General features: G+C 45.6%; 1 protein-coding gene across 1 annotated transcript in view; it reads right to left on the bottom strand.

The window, feature by feature from the left end:
• LOC311236995 (von Willebrand factor D and EGF domain-containing protein-like) overlaps positions 1-21,182 on the bottom strand; it is a gene marked incomplete at its 3' end in the record, with an annotated part of 171,117 nt that overhangs the window by 21,175 nt on the left and 128,760 nt on the right. The window contains 3 exon segments of the mRNA XM_084324804.1: positions 1,689-2,217; positions 6,242-6,687; positions 19,576-19,734. Of these exon segments, the coding sequence (XP_084180930.1) occupies positions 1,689-2,217; positions 6,242-6,687; positions 19,576-19,734 (1,134 nt within the window).

Here is a 21,182-nt window from a genome sequence, read left to right as displayed (position 1 = left end):
CGTATGGGAGGCTCACACTACCCCTGCTATCTTCCTGTCTCTGCTGTGCAGGTGTCCCCCAACCAACCTGTAGGAGTCGCTGTCCACAACGTCCAGATCGACTTCCACCCGCTTACTCTGCCAATTGAGTTAGTATGACGGCCGGCCCAAGCCGGAGGCAACACCGACAGCCAGAGTCGAACCCGCTAGTTTTATAGAACAGTCCAGAAATATTGATTTATTACCATTATGTCATTTCGGGACCGGTACCGGTCCCGTCAGGTGGAAAAGGTTAAATATATGAAATGTTTTCGTATTCGTAAGTCGTTGTTTTTTGCGGGGCTACCGGGAGCATCTGACATTTGCACTTGCACGCACTTCGCAGCACTTTGCGCTCGTCTGCCGGCTCCGGGCTGCGTTTCTCCCGATCATTCAATACATTGTTGGAAAGTTAAACTTCCCTCCGTTCGATCGACACCATTCTCGACCTAATTTATGCTTTCAGTCTCGAGTTACAAGACAAAGATTTGGTGCCTCAGAGCTATTATTTCCCATATGGTAGCCATGCCCAATATTATATACATGAATAATTGCGATCGCCATGGGATCGACTGGGATTTATTCATTTTGGAGTACTTTCTGACTGAGGTAAGGTCTATCTTAGGTAACCTGCTGGTATTTTTTTTTACGTAAAACATGCTTCTGTACCGATCACAGTGTCGTAGTTTACCGGACGTAAAAGCTTTTCGTGACGATCACAGTTTTGAGTTAAAACGACCCCCCCCCCCCCCCCCCCCCCCCCTTGATAATTTTGTGAAGACACATATGTACATGGTATATACCTTTGATTTGGGAGTATTTGGGGCTTCAGGGGATCAACCAGAACGATTTGGGCTTATTGCATATAATGTGTCATATCTCGCGATTTATGGAAAAAGACTGGATTATTTCAGAAATGGGGTGATGTAGCGTGTAACAAACTACAGTGTGTAGAAATGAACTGATTGGGTGGCCGGGTAGTGCAGCGGACTAAGCGTCTGTCTACCACCACAGAGACAGTGGGATCAAATCCAGCTGTGGTGCTTCCGGGTTGGCCGACCGTCCATACTAACACAATTGGCAGTGTTAGAGGGTGGGAAACCCGGCGAGGGTGGGTCCTGGTCGTTGTAAACAGCGACTCCTACAGTTCGGTGGGGGCGCCTGCACAGCAAGGGAAGGATCTAAGAGAGGTAGTGTGACCTTCCACACGTTACACTCTCCCAGTGAGAGTCCGCGCTGCCAGGTGAAAAGCTACACATGTGTCGGAGGAAGCATGTGATAGTCTCCGGCCTCCCGGACCAACGGTAGGGGGAGTGCGCAACGACCAGGAAGGGGATTGGGAATTGGCATAACGACTAACATTGGGCTGGGGAAAAAACGAAAAAAAAGGAGGAAAAAGATAAAAAAAAAAAAAAAAAAAATTAACTGATTAGTCAGTAATGGACTATGAACAATGCCTGTAAAATGAGCCATACTATTGTCTCCATATCTATAATACAGAACACACGATGGGTCTGCAAACATCGCTAAAATGGTCATTAACTATGTTAATTGTGAATATTAGTTTTGTTTGGCTTACTGTGTCTCTATAGACGGGCCTCTCGTCCACGTCAGACTCAGTGTGCGAACACGCATCAAACAGGCAAAGAGGAACGTAGATTCAGCCGTACCTCTGCAGGCCTGTCCGTCCCCGGTGTATCCTACAGGACACCTCCCGCAGCGGAAGCCCCCGTCCCTGGCTGGCTCACACAGGACCCCCGGGAAACAGGGCCGGTCTGCGCAGGAGGTCCGCTTGGCGGTGGTGGTCCTGGTCCCGGGCTGCAGGGAGGCGGGCCTGTGGGAGAGGGGGGCGTGGGCCCGTCTGCTGCCCAGCGTGGTGAGGGTCAGGGCGGGCGTGACCTCCGGGAGCTCCCACTCGGACCCGGGCTCCTCCACCACGTCTCCGTCGGCGGAGAACTCCGACTCTGACAGGGAGTAGGAGAGGGCGGTGAAGGCGGCCGTCAGCGGGGACGCGGGTTTCGGGGGGGTCCAGTTTCTGACGTGGGTGATGGCTGCTTTGTGGCTGAGCTGGGGTTGGGTCGTCTGTCTGGCCCGCATCACAACGCCGCTGTACCCAGACAAAGGTCCCGGAGGTGGGGGAGTTCCCCTGGGAGGAGTGACCCTGGGGGGAGGGACCCCCGGCAACGTTCTCGCCGTCTCCTTGGAGAGGAAGGCAGGACATTAAAAAAGGTAGAATTTGTAATGGCATCAAAACAGAAACCTCTCGACAAAAGTTCCCCTCTTAGTATTGCACTTTGTTTACATTATTTGTTTTGGTCCGATGGGGGTGGGTCGGAGTTGAGCGGGGATGGGGGAGGGGCTTGTTCTCACTGGCTACACCTCAGGTTCAAAAGGCGAGGCTCTTTTGCCTAGAGGTCCCCGTTTACTGATAACAGATCATACCTTTAATACGTCTTGACGAACTGCCTTTAGAGGAAACTACAGAATGACAATTGCGGCCATGCTGAAAGGTAAAGGAGGGCAGCCTGGTCCCAAAGATCCCCCAAATAACATGGGGATTCCATACATTTACAAAAAAACACGTCTTATATTCGGGCCAACATGGTACATTGTAGAGGTGTGGGGGAGCCGCTATCTTCTACAGACTCAAAATCGATTCCCAAATTCCTAAATTTGTTATTTTTGTGATTTTCTTCTTTGAGACCTATTCAACTAACCAACTGAGAAGTAACTCAGAACCACAATCTAGAATCATATCAATGCATGTTTTGAATTGGATCGTGACCCAGAGAGAAAACTGAAATCGAATCGAATCGTGATGTTTCCCCGAATCGCTGCACATGTTGGCTCAGCCAGAGGAGGCTCAGCCAGAGGAGGCTCAACCAGAGGAGGCTCAGTCAGAGGAGGCTCAGCCAGAGGAGGCTCAGCCAGAGGAGGCTCAACCAGAGGAGGCTCAGTCAGAGGAGGCTCAGCCAGAGGAGGCTCAACCAGAGGAGGCTCAGCCAGAGGAGGCTCAGCCAGAGGAGGCTCAGCCAGAGGAGGCTCAGCCAGAGGAGGCTCAGCCAGAGGAGGCTCAGTCAGAGGAGGCTCAGCCAGAGGAGGCTCAACCAGAGGAGGCTCAGCCAGAGGAGGCTCAGCCAGAGGAGGCTTAACCAGAGGAGGCTCAGTCAGAGGAGGCTCAGCCAGAGGAGGCTCAACCAGAGGAGGCTCAGCCAGAGGAGGCTCAGCCAGAGGAGGCTCAGCCAGAGGAGGCTCAACCAGAGGAGGCTCAGTCAGAGGAGGCTCAGCCAGAGGAGGCTCAGTCAGAGGAGGCTCAGCCAGAGGAGGCTCAACCAGAGGAGGCTCAGCCAGAGGAGGCTCAGCCAGAGGAGGCTCAACCAGAGGAGGCTCAGTCAGAGGAGGCTCAGCCAGAGGAGGCTCAGTCAGAGGAGGCTCAGCCAGAGGAGGCTCAGCCAGAGGAGGCTCAGCCAGAGGAGGCTCAGTCAGAGGAGGCTCAGCCAGAGGAGGCTCAGCCAGAGGAGGCTCAACCAGAGGAGGCTCAGCCAGAGGAGGCTCAGTCAGAGGAGGCTCAGCCAGAGGAGGCTCAGCCAGAGGAGGCTCAGCCAGAGGAGGCTCAGCCAGAGGAGGCTCAGTCAGAGGAGGCTCAGCCAGAGGAGGCTCAGCCAGAGGAGGCTCAGCCAGAGGAGGCTCAGTCATAGGAAGCTCAGCCAGAGGAGGCTCAGCTCAGAATGTAAGGACTCTACGTTCACACTGCAGGCAAAAATTGCCCAAATCTGATTTCTTTGCTCATAGTGACGCAGATCTGTTTCTTTCACCACAGTGTGAACGACACAAATCACATGGAATCGGATCTTTTCAATTCTGATTCGGGCCACTTTCATAACGTCTGGTCTGATTCTCTGCAATGAGCAGTCATGTGACTTTTATGTCACTCTCTAGATTGACATTTTGTCAAAATCTCTTTTTTACGTCCATCTTCATTATTTGCGTATACGGGTCGGTTCAGGAGCGTGAGTATAGTTCACACTGGAGTCTGATATTGGCCACATTTTAAAAAAGGAATGTGAATAAGCCAAACAAAAATCTGAATTGAGCAGTTAGGCTTACATGTGATTATATATAAATTAGTGCTGTCAAACGATTAAAATATTTAACTCGATTAATCGCATGATTGTCCATAGTTAACTCGCGATTAATTGCAAATTAATCGCATTTTTATTTTTTTTATTTTTTTTACCTTAAACAGATCTTTTTCAAGTTCCAAGTTTTAATACTCTTATCAACATGCGAGTCAACAAATGCTTGCTTTATGCAGCCATTTAACACAAAAGGATGACCCTCATGCATTGCAAATTTGCATAAAATTCAAAACCGAGTGATGCACAAAATAACTTAAAAGAAAATAATAATTTAAAACAATGAATAAAGTGTGCATGAAATAATAGGGGAAAGAAAACATTAGGAACTTGTTACATTCACACACACAAGGGCTGATTAATCACACACCCTCCTCTCTCTCCCTCACACACACTCCCAGCTCTCTTTCTCTCTTGCCCCTTCCTCATCTCTCTCACCCCCCTCTCTCTCTATATCTCACACACACACACACACACACACACACACACACACACACACACACACACACACACACACACACACACACACACACACACACACACACACGCACACACACACACACACACACACACACACACACACACACACACACACACACACACACACACTTCAGAAACAAACATAGTATCAATGAGAGCATCAATAATACACCTGAGTGAAGCCTAGTAAAAAGAAAAAAAAAAAAAAATTTAGTTAATCTTGAGTTAAAAAAATTAGTGGCATTAATAGAATCGGGAGTTAACGCGTTAATATCGCGTTAACATTGACAGCCTTAATATAAATGTAATGGTCATTCATGTGAACATGAAACCAGGGGTGTAAAAAGCACCCAGAAATGATACTTAAGTGAAAGTATGGGGTACCGTCTCAAAATCGTACTCAAGTAAAAGTCAGAGTATCTGGCTAAAAACACACTTGAGTAAAAGTTAAAAAGTTTCCTCTTTTAAATGTACTTAAGTACATGCACAAGGCAGCGTTTCCGTTAGCCGGTAATTACCGGTATTTGACCGGCAAAATCTGTTGAAGTCCGACATATTTCATCTCTCCGGTCTTAATGTCCGGTGAAAATAATTCCCTGAGTCTAAGCACAATTTGATTATTTGAATTGTATTAAAATAGGCTAAAATTAAATAGCCTATGCGATGAACGAAACGATCATTACATTTGTTTCCTCGTTGCTTCTAATAATGACAACGACGTTGTCAGCGAGAGCTTAGTGCTGGGTGTGCAAACTTTTGTGAAGCTGCAGAGCCAGAGCAACATCAGCACAATGCAGTATTCCAGCAGTACTCCAATTCAGCCATTTTCAGCCAATGTTGGGTGGGGGGCGCTGCTGTGCGGTTCCCAGAAAAGAGCCAATAACAGCTGAATGAGCTGCTCTGCAGCGCCATACTCTTTGCAAATAAGTCGTTGCGAGGTGGAGAGAGTCGTCACGCAAACCACGATAATGTTGCCGTCTCTCTGCTTTCTCAGTTCTTCGCTTGATATAATTAATACAAATGTCCAATATAACGGAATTAGTTAGCTCATAAAAATGTGATTATAACAGACTGCTGTTTAGTGTCGGACCGACTGCCCACATACGCGGTCTATTTTATTTCAAGTCAGCAGCAGCACGGAGTATCGAGGGACTTATTTTATTTGGAATATATTAATGACTGTATACGCAAAAGTAGCCTAGTTTTAAGTAATACTATTATAAATCTACATGCCTTGAGGATGACATTCTTTATATAGCCTGCCTATCAATTGTTTTAAAGCTCAATAAACTATGACCGGAATTAATCTCATTTGTCCGGTAGATTGAAATCTTGCAGGTCACGGAGACCGGCAACAATTTTTTCTAACGGAAACCCTGGCACAAGGACTAATCAGCATGGGTATGTGGGCGGGTTCATTTTCCATTGATGGGGATTTGATTGGACTTGTAGGTCTGCATTTTAAATGTAAGGAGTAAAAAGTATGTTTTTTTCTCTCTGAAATGTAATTGAGTAAAAGTACAAGTATACAAACCTAATAATACTTGAGTAAAGTCCCCCAAAAAGTACAATTACTCAAGTACTTTACACCCCTGCCTAAAACTCACCTTGGAGGACGTGGCGTGGAGCACGGTGTTCTCCCAGGAGGCGGTGCTACCCGTCCTGCCACGCTTGCCAGTATCCAACCTAGTGTGGGCACTTTGACGTGTGACGTGGGCGTCTACGGGGAGATGGAGGGTACTGCTCGATGCTTTGGGAATGTTTCTGGCCGGGGTGACCGCCTCCCTCCTCCCCGTCCCGGGACTGCGGACGGGCGGGAGTGGCTGTGGGTGGCCGGCTTCCACCTGGTTCGCTCTTGTGACGAGTGAGGATTGGTGTTTGATTCCGTGCCTGGCGGGCAGCGTGGGCAGGTGGAGCTGGGAGACACTGCTGCCGCCGGGCGTGGAGCGACTGCTCTGGCCTAGCGTGTGGAGCTGGGAGATCTTGCTGCTGCTGCCGTGCGAGGATCGACTGCTCTGGCCTAGCGTCTGCTGCTGAGTCAGCTGATTGGATGCTGCGGGAAAAGAGCGGGAAACAAGCTGTTCTGTTGAGATGCCATGTTCACGTTCAGTCAGGTCAGGACAGACATGTAGTAACAGTCAGGACAGACATGTAGTAACAGTCAGGACAGACATGTAGTAACAGTCAGGACAGACATGTAGTAACAGACAGGACAGACATGTGGTAACAGTCAGGACAGACATGTAGTAACAGTCAGGACAGACATGTAGTAACAGTCAGGACAGACATGTAGTAACAGTCAGGACAGACATGTAGTAACAGTCAGGACAGACATGTAGTAACAGTCAGGACAGACATGGCAAGTCAAGTCAAGTCAAGAGTTTTATTTGTCACGGCATACAAGTATACAATGAAATGCGGGTGGTCTTGCCCGCAACGATGTGCAATACAGTAACAACATATAATAGAATCCAATAAAACAACATTGTGCAATAAACAGGTAACATAGTAGGGCATATCAGTATTTGTACACAAGTTATTTACAGAGCATGGAGGACATGCTAGGTCCTTTGGTAGTGCATATACACTGTTACTGTTACTATACTATTTTTAAAGTGACCCTTCCTTAGTGGCCGTGTGGGCGTGTGCAGCATGAGTGTGTGCTTGCTCATGTTAAAGTGGCTGCTAGTGTGCGAGCGTGTACAGCGTGTGTGTCGTGTGTGTGCTCATGTGTGTTTGTGTGTGGAGAGTTCAGTGTTCAAGGCTCTGATGGCCTGGGGGAAGAAGCTGAGCCGAAGTCTCTCTGTCCTAGTAGCTGGGGTTCGCAGGCCTGACCTCAGCAGCTGGAACAGGCTGTTGTAGGGGTGGTGAGGGTCTTTCATTATTCTGCAGGCTCTGGATTTGCACCTCTTGTTGTATAGAACCTGCAGGGGAGGTAGTGCAATACCCATGGTACGCTCGGCTGAGCGCACCACTCTCTGAAGGGCCTTCTTGTCCTGTGCCGTGCTGTTTCCATACCAGGCAGTGATGTTTCCAGTCAAGATGCTCTCTACAGCTCCGGAGTAGAAGGACTGGAGTATCTTCCCAGATACTCTGAACTTCCTTAACTGTCTCAGGTGGTAGAGGCGCTGCTTCGCCTTTTTTACGACTGAGTCTATGTGTGTTGTCCATGTCAGGTCTTCTGAGATGTGGACCCCCAGGTACTTGAAGCTGCTCACCCTGTCCACGGTAGCCCCGTTTATCCTCAGTGGTGTGTGTGTCTCCTGCTGTCCTCTCCTATAATCCACGATCAGCTCCTTGGTTTTACCAATGTTCAGGAGCAGGCTGTTGTCCTAGCACCAGCGTTCCAGTACCTCAACCTCCTCCCGGTAGGCCTTCTCGTCGTTGTCCGAGATCAGCCCCACCACCACCGTGTCGTCTGCAAACTTCACTATGGAGTTGGAGCTGAACTTGGCCACACAATCGTGTGTGTAGAGTGAGTACAGCAGGGGGCTCAGAACACAGCCCTGGGGGGACCCGATGGTCAGGGTGATGGTGTTGGAGGTCTGACCCCCCACCCTGACCGCCGCTCAGAAAGTCCAGTATCCAGGCGCTCAGGGCGGAGCTCAGACCCAGCTCGATCAGCTTGTCCACCAGTCTGGTGGGGACTATGGTGTTGAACACTGAGCTGTAGTCAATGAACAACAGTCTCACATAGCCCCCCTTCTGGCGGTCAAGGTGAGAGAGGGTGCTGTGCAGTACCTGGGAGACTGCGTCGTCAGTGGACCTGTTTGTCCTGTATGCAAATTGCATAGAGTCCATATCACTGGGGAGGGAGGCACAAATGTGCTCCTTGACCAGCCTCTCGAAACATTTCATGGCCACAGAGGTGAGTGCCACCGGTCTGTAGTCATTGAGACATGTTGGGGAGGGTTTCTTCGGTACAGGGATGATGGTAGACATCTTGAAGCAGGCATGGACCACTGACTCCGCCAGGGATTGATTAAATTGATTAAAGTAGTAACAGGACAGACAGACATGTAGTAACAGTCAGGACAGACATGTAGTAACAGACAGGACAGACATGTAGTAACAGTCAGGACAGACATGTAGTAACAGACAGGACATACATGTAGTAACAGACAGGACAGACATGTAGTAACAGTCAGGACAGACATGTAGTAACAGTCAGGACAGACATGTAGTAACAGACAGGAGAGACATGTAGTAACAGTCAGGACAGACATGTGGTAACAGTCAGGACAGACATGTGGTAACAGTCAGGACAGACATGTAGTAACAGTCAGGACAGACATGTAGTAACAGACAGGAGAGACATGTAGTAACAGACAGGACAGACATGTAGTAACAGACAGGACAGACATGTAGTAACAGACAGGACAGACATGTAGTAACAGTCAGGACAGACATGTAGTAACAGTCAGGACAGACATGTAGTAACAGACAGGAGAGACATGTAGTAACAGTCAGGACAGCCACGTGGTAACAGTCAGGACAGACATGTGGTAACAGTCAGGACAGACATGTAGTAACAGACAGGACAGACATGTAGTAACAGTCAGGACAGACATGTAGTAACAGTCAGGACAGACATGTAGTAACAGTCAGGACAGACATGTAGTAACAGTCAGGACAGACATGTAGTAACAGACAGGACAGACATGTAGTAACAGTCAGGACAGACATGTAGTAACAGTCAGGACAGACATGTAGTAACAGACAGGACAGACATGTAGTAACAGGACAGACATGTGGTAACAGACAGGACAGACATGTAGTAACAGGACAGACATGTAGTAACAGTCAGGACAGACATGTAGTAACAGGACAGACATGTGGTAACAGTCAGGACAGACATGTAGTAACAGACAGGACAGACATGTAGTAACAGTCAGGACAGACATGTAGTAACAGTCAGGACAGACATGTAGTAACAGTCAGGACAGACATGTAGTAACAGTCAGGACAGACATGTAGTAACAGACAGGACAGACATGTAGTAACAGTCAGGACAGACATGTAGTAACAGTCAGGACAGACATGTAGTAACAGACAGGACAGACATGTAGTAACAGGACAGACATGTGGTAACAGACAGGACAGACATGTAGTAACAGGACAGACATGTAGTAACAGTCAGGACAGACATGTAGTAACAGGACAGACATGTGGTAACAGTCAGGACAGACATGTAGTAACAGACAGGACATACATGTAGTAACAGTCAGGACAGACATGTAGTAACAGTCAGGACAGACATGTGGTAACAGTCAGGACAGACATGTAGTAACAGTCAGGACAGACATGTAGTAACAGACAGGACAGACATGTAGTAACAGACAGGACAGACATGTAGTAACAGTCAGGACAGACATGTAGTAACAGTCAGGACAGACATGTAGTAACAGACAGGAGAGACATGTAGTAACAGTCAGGACAGACATGTGGTAACAGTCAGGACAGACATGTAGTAACAGTCAGGACAGACATGTAGTAACAGACAGGAGAGACATGTAGTAACAGACAGGACAGACATGTAGTAACAGACAGGACAGACATGTAGTAACAGACAGGACAGACATGTAGTAACAGTCAGGACAGACATGTAGTAACAGTCAGGACAGACATGTAGTAACAGACAGGAGAGACATGTAGTAACAGTCAGGACAGCCACGTGGTAAGTCAGGACAGACATGTGGTAACAGTCAGGACAGACATGTAGTAACAGACAGGACAGACATGTAGTAACAGTCAGGACAGACATGTAGTAACAGTCAGGACAGACATGTAGTAACAGTCAGGACAGACATGTAGTAACAGTCAGGACAGACATGTAGTAACAGACAGGACAGACATGTAGTAACAGTCAGGACAGACATGTAGTAACAGTCAGGACAGACATGTAGTAACAGACAGGACAGACATGTAGTAACAGGACAGACATGTGGTAACAGACAGGACAGACATGTAGTAACAGGACAGACATGTAGTAACAGTCAGGACAGACATGTAGTAACAGGACAGACATGTGGTAACAGTCAGGACAGACATGTAGTAACAGACAGGACATACATGTAGTAACAGTCAGGACAGACATGTAGTAACAGTCAGGACAGACATGTGGTAACAGTCAGGACAGACATGTAGTAACAGTCAGGACAGACATGTAGTAACAGACAGGACAGACATGTAGTAACAGGACAGACATGTAGTAACAGACAGGACAGACATGTAGTAACAGACAGGACAGACATGTAGTAACAGTCAGGACAGACATGTACTAACAGTCAGGACAGACATGTAGTAACAGGACAGACATGTAGTAACAGTCAGGACAGACATGTAGTAACAGACAGGACAGACATGTAGTAACAGACAGGACAGACATGTAGTAACAGTCAGGACAGACATGTAGTAACAGTCAGGACAGCCACGTGGTAACAGTCAGGACAGACATGTGGTAACAGTCAGGACAGACATGTAGTAACAGACAGGACAGACATGTAGTAACAGTCAGGACAGACATGTAGTAACAGTCAGGACAGACATGTAGTAACAGTCAGGACAGACATGTAGTAACAGTCAGGACAGACATGTAGTAACAGACAGGACAGACATGTAGTAACAGTCAGGACAGACATGTAGTAACAGTCAGGACAGACATGTAGTAACAGACAGGACAGACATGTAGTAACAGGACAGACATGTGGTAACAGACAGGACAGACATGTAGTAACAGGACAGACATGTAGTAACAGTCAGGACAGACATGTAGTAACAGACAGGACAGACATGTAGTAACAGTCAGGACAGACATGTAGTAACAGTCAGGACAGACATGTAGTAACAGTCAGGACAGACATGTAGTAACAGTCAGGACAGACATGTAGTAACAGACAGGACAGACATGTAGTAACAGTCAGGACAGACATGTAGTAACAGTCAGGACAGACATGTAGTAACAGACAGGACAGACATGTAGTAACAGGACAGACATGTGGTAACAGACAGGACAGACATGTAGTAACAGGACAGACATGTAGTAACAGTCAGGACAGACATGTAGTAACAGGACAGACATGTGGTAACAGTCAGGACAGACATGTAGTAACAGACAGGACAGACATGTAGTAACAGTCAGGACAGACATGTAGTAACAGTCAGGACAGACATGTGGTAACAGTCAGGACAGACATGTAGTAACAGTCAGGACAGACATGTAGTAACAGACAGGACAGACATGTAGTAACAGGACAGACATGTAGTAACAGACAGGACAGACATGTAGTAACAGACAGGACAGACATGTAGTAACAGTCAGGACAGACATGTAGTAACAGTCAGGACAGACATGTAGTAACAGGACAGACATGTAGTAACAGTCAGGACAGACATGTAGTAACAGACAGGACAGACATGTAGTAACAGACAGGACAGACATGTAGTAACAGTCAGGACAGACATGTAGTAACAGTCAGGACAGACATGTAGTAACAGACATGTAGTAACAGACAGGACAGGCATGTAGTAACAGACATGACAGACATGTAGTAACAGACAGGACAGACATGTGGTAACAGTCAGGACAGACAGGTAGTAACAGTCAGGACAGACATGTAGGAACAGTCAGGACAGACATGTAGTAACAGTCAGGACAGACATGTAGTAACAGTCAGGACAGACATGTAGTAACAGACATGTAGTAACAGACATGTAGTAACAGTCAGGACAGACATGTAGTAACAGTCAGGACAGACATGTGGTAACAGTCAGGACAGACATGTAGTAACAGTCAGGACAGACATGTAGTAACAGTCAGGACATACATGTAGTAACAGACATGTAGTAACAGTCAGGACAGACATGTGGTAACAGTCAGGACAGACATGTAGTAACAGTCAGGACAGACATGTAGTAACAGACAGGACAGACATGTGGTAACAGTCAGGACAGACATGTAGTAACAGTCAGGACAGACATGTAGTAACAGACAGGACAGACATGTAGTAACAGACAGGACAGACATATAGTAACAGTCAGGACAGACATGTAGTAACAGACAGGACAGACATGTGGTAACAGTCAGGACAGACATGTAGTAACAGTCAGGACAGACATGTAGTAACAGTCAGGACAGACATGTAGTAACAGTCAGGACAGACATGTAGTAACAGTCAGGACAGACATGTAGTAACAGTCAGGACAGACATGTAGTAACAGGACAGACATGTGGTAACAGTCAGGACAGACATGTAGTAACAGGACAGACATGTGGTAACAGTCAGGACAGACATGTAGTAACAGACAGGACAGACATGTAGTAACAGACAGGACAGACATGTAGTAACAGTCAGGACAGACATGTAGTAACAGGACAGACATGTAGTAACAGACAGGACAGACATGTAGTAACAGACATGACAGACATGTAGTAACAGACAGGACAGACATGTAGTAACAGACAGGACAGACATGTAGTAACAGTCAGGACAGACATGTAGTAACAGACAGGACAGACATGTAGTAACAGACAGGACAGACATGTAGTAACAGTCAGGACAGACATGTAGTAACAGTCAGGACAGACATGTAGTAACAGACATGTAGTAACAGTCAGGACAGACATGTAGTAACAGACATGTAGTAACAGTCAGGACAGACATGTAGTAACAGACAGGACAGACATGTAGTAACAGACAGGAGAGACATGTAGTAACAGACAGGAGAGACATGTAGTAACAGTCAGGACAGACATGTAGTAACAGACATGTAGTAACAGTCAGGACAGACATGTAGTAACAGACAGGACAGACATGTAGTAACAGATATGACAGACATGTAGTAACAGACAGGACAGACATGTGGTAACAGTCAGGACAGACATGTAGTAACAGTCAGGACAGACATGTAGTAACAGTCAGGACAGACATGTAGTAACAGTCAGGACAGACATGTAGTAACAGTCAGGACAGACATGTAATAACAGTTATGTAGTAACAGACATGTAGTAACAGTCAGGACAGACATGTAGTAACAGTCAGGACAGACATGTAGTAACAGTCAGGACAGACATGTAGTAACAGACATGTAGTAACAGACATGTAGTAACAGGACAGACATGTAGTAACAGTCAGGACAGACATGTAGTAACAGTCAGGACAGACATGTAGTAACAGACATGTAGTAACAGTCAGGACAGACATGTGGTAACAGTCAGGACAGACATGTAGTAACAGTCAGGACAGACATGTAGTAACAGTCAGGACAGACAAGTAGTAACAGACAGGACAGACATGTAGTAACAGTCAGGACATACATGTAGTAACAGTCAGAACAGACATGTAGTAACAGTCAGGACAGACATGTAGTAACAGACAGGACAGACATGTGGTAACAGTCAGGACAGACATGTAGTAACAGTCAGGACAGACATGTAGTAACAGACAGGACAGACATGTAGTAACAGACAGGACAGACATATAGTAACAGTCAGGACAGACATGTAGTAACAGACAGGACAGACATGTGGTAACAGTCAGGACAGACATGTAGTAACAGTCAGGACAGACATGTAGTAACAGACAGGACAGACATGTGGTAACAGTCAGGACAGACATGTAGTAACAGTCAGGACAGACATGTAGTAACACAGGACAGACATGTAGTAACAGTCAGGACAGACATGTAGTAACAGACAGGACAGACATGTAGTAACAGACAGGACAGACATGTAGTAACAGTCAGGACAGACATGTAGTAACAGACAGGACAGACAAGTAGTAACAGTCAGGACAGACATGTAGTAACAGTCAGGACAGACATGTAGTAACAGGACAGACATGTAGTAACAGTCAGGACAGACATGTAGTAACAGTCAGGACAGACATGTAGTAACAGACATGACAGACATGTAGTAACAGACAGGACAGACATGTAGTAACAGTCAGGACAGACATGTAGTAACAGTCAGGACAGACATGTAGTAACAGTCAGGACAGACATGTAGTAACAGTCAGGACAGACATGTAGTAACAGTCAGGACAGACATGTAGTAACAGGACAGACATGTGGTAACAGACAGGACAGACATGTAGTAACAGTCAGGACAGACATGTAGTAACAGGACAGACATGTGGTAACAGTCAGGACAGACATGTAGTAACAGACAGGACAGACATGTAGTAACAGACAGGACAGACATGTAGTAAGGTCGCTTTCACATATAGTTTTGGTGGACTCGGTGCGGTTCTGGGGGTGAAGTTGCAACATTGTTGCATTCTTCATTTGGTTCGCCTGCGTCAGCGGACCGAGACCTTCTGAACAATGTCACGCGTCGAAAAGGGCGCTTGTCTATTGGACAGTGGAAATGTGTGTGTGGCTGCAAGCCTGTGTGTGCGCGCGCGAGTGTGTGTGTCTGTGTGTGCTGTCTGCGAGCCGTCCAGATCAGCGGAGCGAGTTTTGACGTGGCATTGATCCATTGTTCTATTGAAGCACATTACCACCATCCTCTCGCTAAACAACTTGTAGACCAATAATAATAATATAATAATAATAATAGTATTGACGTGGCATTGATCCATTATTAATGCCGTGCGCCTCGGTAATAATAATAAGCCGCGTGTTTCTTCCTTCTTCCCAAGATGCACAGTTAGATATATAGATAGATAGATAGATAGATAGATAGATAGATAGATAGATAGATAGATAGATAGATAGATAGATAGATAGATAGATAGATAGATAGATAGATAGATAGATAGATAGATAGATAGATAGAGAGATTAGATGCAGTGTGCTTGTTTTGCAGTGAGTGCTGCAAGCAGTGGTAATAATAATCACTTCCTATATTTGGTCCGTGTTTGGTCCGCTGAAGCCGAACCGAGACCTACGTTTTCAGGCGGACTAGAGTTCGCCTGCTTGGTCCGCGGACCGAGTTCGACGCGCATTCACACAGACCCGAAAAACCGGACTATCGAATTCTGGTCCGAAAGTCCGGACCAAACAGCCCCTGTGTGAAAGCGACCTAACAGTCAGGACAGACATGTAGTAACAGGACAGACATGTAGTAACAGACAGGACAGACATGTAGTAACAGACATGACAGACATGTAGTAACAGACAGGACAGACATGTAGTAACAGACAGGACAGACATGTAGTAACAGTCAGGACAGACATGTAGTAACAGACAGGACAGACATGTAGTAACAGACAGGACAGACATGTAGTAACAGTCAGGACAGACATGTAGTAACAGTCAGGACAGACATGTAGTAACAGACATGTAGTAACAGTCAGGACAGACATGTAGTAACAGACATGTAGTAACAGTCAGGACAGACATGTAGTAACAGACAGGACAGACATGTAGTAACAGACAGGACAGACATGTAGTAACAGACAGGAGAGACATGTAGTAACAGTCAGGACAGACATGTAGTAACAGACATGTAGTAACAGTCAGGACAGACATGTAGTAACAGACATGTAGTAACAGTCAGGACAGACATGTAGTAACAGACATGTAGTAACAGACAGGACAGACATGTAGTAACAGTCAGGACAGACATGTAGTAACAGTCAGGACAGACATGTAGTAACAGTCAGGACAGACATGTAGTAACAGGACAGACATGTAGTAACATACATGTAGTAACAGACAGGACAGACATGTAGTAACAGACAGGACAGACATGTAGTAACAGACAGGACAGACATGTAGTAACAGTCAGGACAGACATGTAGTAACAGTCAGGACAGACATGTAGTAACAGTCAGGACAGACATGTAGTAACAGTCAGGACAGACATGTAGTAACAGACATGTAGTAACAGACAGGACAGACATGTAGTAACAGTCAGGACAGACATGTAGTAACAGACAGGACAGACATGTAGTAACAGTCAGGACAGACATGTAGTAACAGTCAGGACAGACATGTAGTAACAGACATGTAGTAACAGACAGGACAGACATGTAGTAACAGACAGGACAGACATGTAGTAACAGACATGTAGTAACAGTCAGGACAGACATGTAGTAACAGTCAGGACAGACATGTAGTAACAGACATGTAGTAACAGACAGGACAGACATGTAGTAACAGACATGTAGTAACATACATGAAGTAACAGTCATGTAGTAACAGTCAGGACAGACATGTAGTAACAGTCAGGACAGACATGTAGTAACAGTCAGGACAGACATGTAGTAACAGACATGTAGTAACAGACATGTAGTAACAGACATGTAGTAACAGACAGGACAGACATGTAGTAACAGTCAGGACAGACATGTAGTAACAGTCAGGACAGACATGTAGTAACAGACATGTAGTAACAGTCAGGGCAGACATGTAGTAACAGACATGTAGTAACAGTCAGGACAGACATGTAGTAACAGTCAGGACAGACATGTGGTAACAGACATGTAGTAACAGACAGGACAGACATGTAGTAACAGACATGTAGTAACAGACATGTAGTAACAGTCAGGACAGACATGTAGTAACAGTCAGGACAGACATGTAGTAACAGACATGTAGTAACAGTCATGTAGTAACAGACAGGACAGACATGTAGTAACAGTCAGGACAGACATGTAGTAACAGTCAGGACAGACATGTAGTAACAGTCAGGACAGACATGTAGTAACAGTCAGGACAGACATGTAGTAACAGACATGTAGTAACAGACATGTAGTAACAGACAGGACAGACATGTAGTAACAGTCAGGACAGACATATAGTAACAGTCATGACAGACATGTAGTAACAGTCAGGACAGACATGTAGTAACAGACATGTAGTAACAGACATGTAGTAACAGACAGGACAGACATGTAGTAACAGCCAGGACAGACATGTAGTAACAGTCAGGACAGACATGTAGTAACAGTCAGGACAGACATGTAGTAACAGTCAGGACATACATGTAGTAACAGACATGTAGTAACAGTCAGGACAGACATGTAGTAACAGACATGTAGTAACAGTCAGGACAGACATGTAGTAACAGTCGGGACAGACATGTAGTAACAGTCAGGACAGACATGTAGTAACAGACATGTAGTAACAGTCAGGACAGACATGTAGTAACAGACAGGACAGACATGTAGTAACAGTCAGGACATACATGTGGTAACAGTCAGGACAGACATGTAGTAACAGTCAGGACAGACATGTAGTAACAGACATGTAGTAACAGACAGGACAGACATGTGGTAACAGTCAGGACAGACATGTGGTAACAGTCAGGACAGACATGTAGTAACAGACAGGACAGACATGTAGTAACAGTCAGGACAGACATGTAGTAACAGTCAGGACAGACATGTAGTAACAGGACAGACATGTAGTAACAGTCAGGACAGACATGTAGTAACAGGACAGACATGTAGTAACAGACAGGACAGACATGTAGTAACAGTCAGGACAGACATGTAGTAACAGTCAGGACAGACATGTAGTAACAGTCAGGACAGACATATAGTAACAGGACAGACATGTAGTAACAGTCAGGACAGACATGTAGTAACAGGACAGACATGTAGTAACAGACAGGACATACATGTAGTAACAGTCAGGACAGACATGTAGTAACAGTCAGGACAGACATGTAGTAACAGGACAGACATGTAGTAACAGTCAGGACAGACATGTAGTAACAGGACAGACATGTAGTAACAGACAGGACAGACATGTAGTAACAGTCAGGACAGACATGTAGTAACAGGACAGACATGTAGTAACAGTCAGGACAGACATGTAGTAACAGGACAGACATGTAGTAACAGGACAGACATGTAGTAACAGACAGGACAGACATGTAGTAACAGTCAGGACAGACATGTAGTAACAGACATGTAGTGACAGTCAGGACAGACATGTAGTAACGGGACAGACATGTAGTAACAGACATGTAGTAACATACATGTAGTAACAGACAGGACAGACATGTAGTAACAGTCAGGACAGACATGTAGTAACAGACAGGACAGACATGTAGTAACAGGACAGACATGTAGTAACAGACAGGACAGACATGTAGTAACAGACAGGACAGACATGTAGTAACAGACAGGACAGACATGTAGTAACAGTCAGGACAGACATGTAGTAACAGGACAAACATGTAGTAACAGACAGGACAGACATGTAGTAACAGACATGTAGTAACAGTCAGGACAGACATGTAGTAACAGGACAGGCATGTAGTAACATACATGTAGTAACAGACATGTAGTAACAGACAGGACAGACATGTAGTAACAGTCAGGGCAGACATGTAGTAACATGACAGACATGTAGTAACAGTCAGGACAGACATGTCGTAACAGACAGCACAGACATGTAGTAACAGACAGGACAGACATGTAGTAACAGGACAAACATGTAGTAACAGTCAGGACAGACAGATATGTAGTAACAGACAGGACAGACATGTAGTAACAGACAGGACAGACATGTGGTAACAGTCAGGACATACATGTAGTAACAGTCAGGACAGACATGTAGTAACAGACAGACAGACATGTAGTAACAGACAGGACAGACATGTAGTAACAGACAGACAGACATGTAGTAACAGACAGGACAGACATGTAGTAACAGACAGGACAGACATGTAGTAACAGTCAGGACAGACATGTGGTAACAGACAGGACAGACATGTAGTAACAGACAGGACAGACATGTAGTAACAGACAGGACAGACATGTGGTAACAGACAGGACAGACATGTAGTAACAGACAGGACAGACATGTAGTAACAGTCAGGACAGACATGTAGTAACAGACAGACATGTAGTAACAGTCAGGACAGACATGTAGTAACAGGACAGACATGTATTAACAGGACAGACATGTAGTAACAGTCAGGACAGACATGTAGTAACAGACATGTAGTAACAGACATGTAGTAACAGAAAACCAGCCGTCTCACCTGCTCTGGCTGTCTTCATGCAGATGCGTCCGTTGCCATAGAGACCCGGCGGGCAGCGGCCGCAGACATAGCCGACATGCGGGGGCCGGCGGTTGATGCACTGGACGCCGGGGAAACACGGCCTGGTGGCACAGGTCTCAGCAGGGGGCTGACCAGGGCCTGAGAGGGACACAGTCAAATCAGTAACACTGACCTTTATCACCTTTATATATTTATTTATTTTTTATTATCAAATATATTAAATTGTTCCATTTTAAACATAAAACAAGGCAACACAATACAGTAATAATAACAAGACCACACAACAATAATAATAGCAACAATAACGACATTAGCAATAATACAAATAATAAATACAGAACATAAAAACCAACTTGTACTATTACAGACACCACAAATGACCACAAAAGCTTTCTCGGTACAACTTCTCCCCTAATACCATCACATACATGAAGTCTTATCTTGAAGGTAGAACTCAGAGAGTAAGGGCAAATGGTGAGCTATCCTCTGCCCTCAGCTGTGGTTTTGGTGTCTTCCAGGGATCTATATTGGGACCGCTGTTGTTTAGTCTCTACATTAATGATCTTCCATCTGTAACGCCTACAATCTGGTCAGGATTAAGGAGGGGGATGAGTGGAAGACTGCCTTGAACACACCCAATGGCCACTACGAGTATCTGGTCATGCCCTTTGGCCTAGCCAATGCACTCATGAGATGCCTCATTCAGTCATGACTATAAATGGAATTATTTTTTTAAAGACACAAATATTGTCATATTTATTATTATGTGTGTTGCATTCATTTAATTTACTTATTTTACATTTTATTTTGAATTTCCTGGTGTTTTTGTTTTTGTTCTTGATTTATTGTGATGTTTCTTCTTGACTAATAAGACGTGTCCGGCCCATGGGGGACATTAAACGTGTCCTCGGTCCTTACAAATAAATTTGATTTGATTTGATTTATTATAATTATTTAAATCCGAGGATGTCTGTAGAATCGATGTGAACGCAATCACCACCGTTTTCTCCCAAATGAAGCCGCTAAGAACACGGCGCACATCAGTCTGTCCGACTTATGACCTTGCTCGTAAATCCTGCAGCTCCAGCTCCACCCCCCTCTACTCCTATCACCAGGGCCGCCTCAGGGGGTGTGCGAGCAGTGTGGTCGCACAGGGCCTCGCGGGAAGGGGGGCCTCGCAAAAAAAAAAAATTGAATTTTTTTTAACTAAAAAAATATATATATATTTAAATACAAATTTAAATAAATAGAATGTTAACAATCACTTTCCATCACAGACCTAAATCTAGTTTTGCTTACATACTTATATATTTCACATTAGACACGTTTGTAGAATAGTGGTTTCATTCAATTACTTTTATGCAAAGCATCGTGGGGTGGGAGGACTAACACTAGGGGGAGCTGGTTGGCGTCAGTCTGGTAGTCGGTAGAGAGATGTGAAGAAGACCGGTATTATCCACGAGGGGAGGGGGTACAGCCAGGTACAGGGTCTATTCGGCGCTGTCCACTGGAGCGAGTGGATGTCTTGGCCAAGAGAACCAGATGTGCAGCATCGGAGCGGAGGAGATGGCGCCGCGTGCCGTGGG

Source organism: Notolepis coatsorum, assembly GCF_963971535.1.
Source record: "Notolepis coatsorum genome assembly, chromosome: 1".
Lineage (NCBI taxonomy): Eukaryota > Metazoa > Chordata > Actinopteri > Aulopiformes > Paralepididae > Notolepis > Notolepis coatsorum.
The sequence above is the reverse complement of the archived record's forward strand: the minus strand, read 5'-3'. Positions and strand labels throughout refer to the sequence as shown.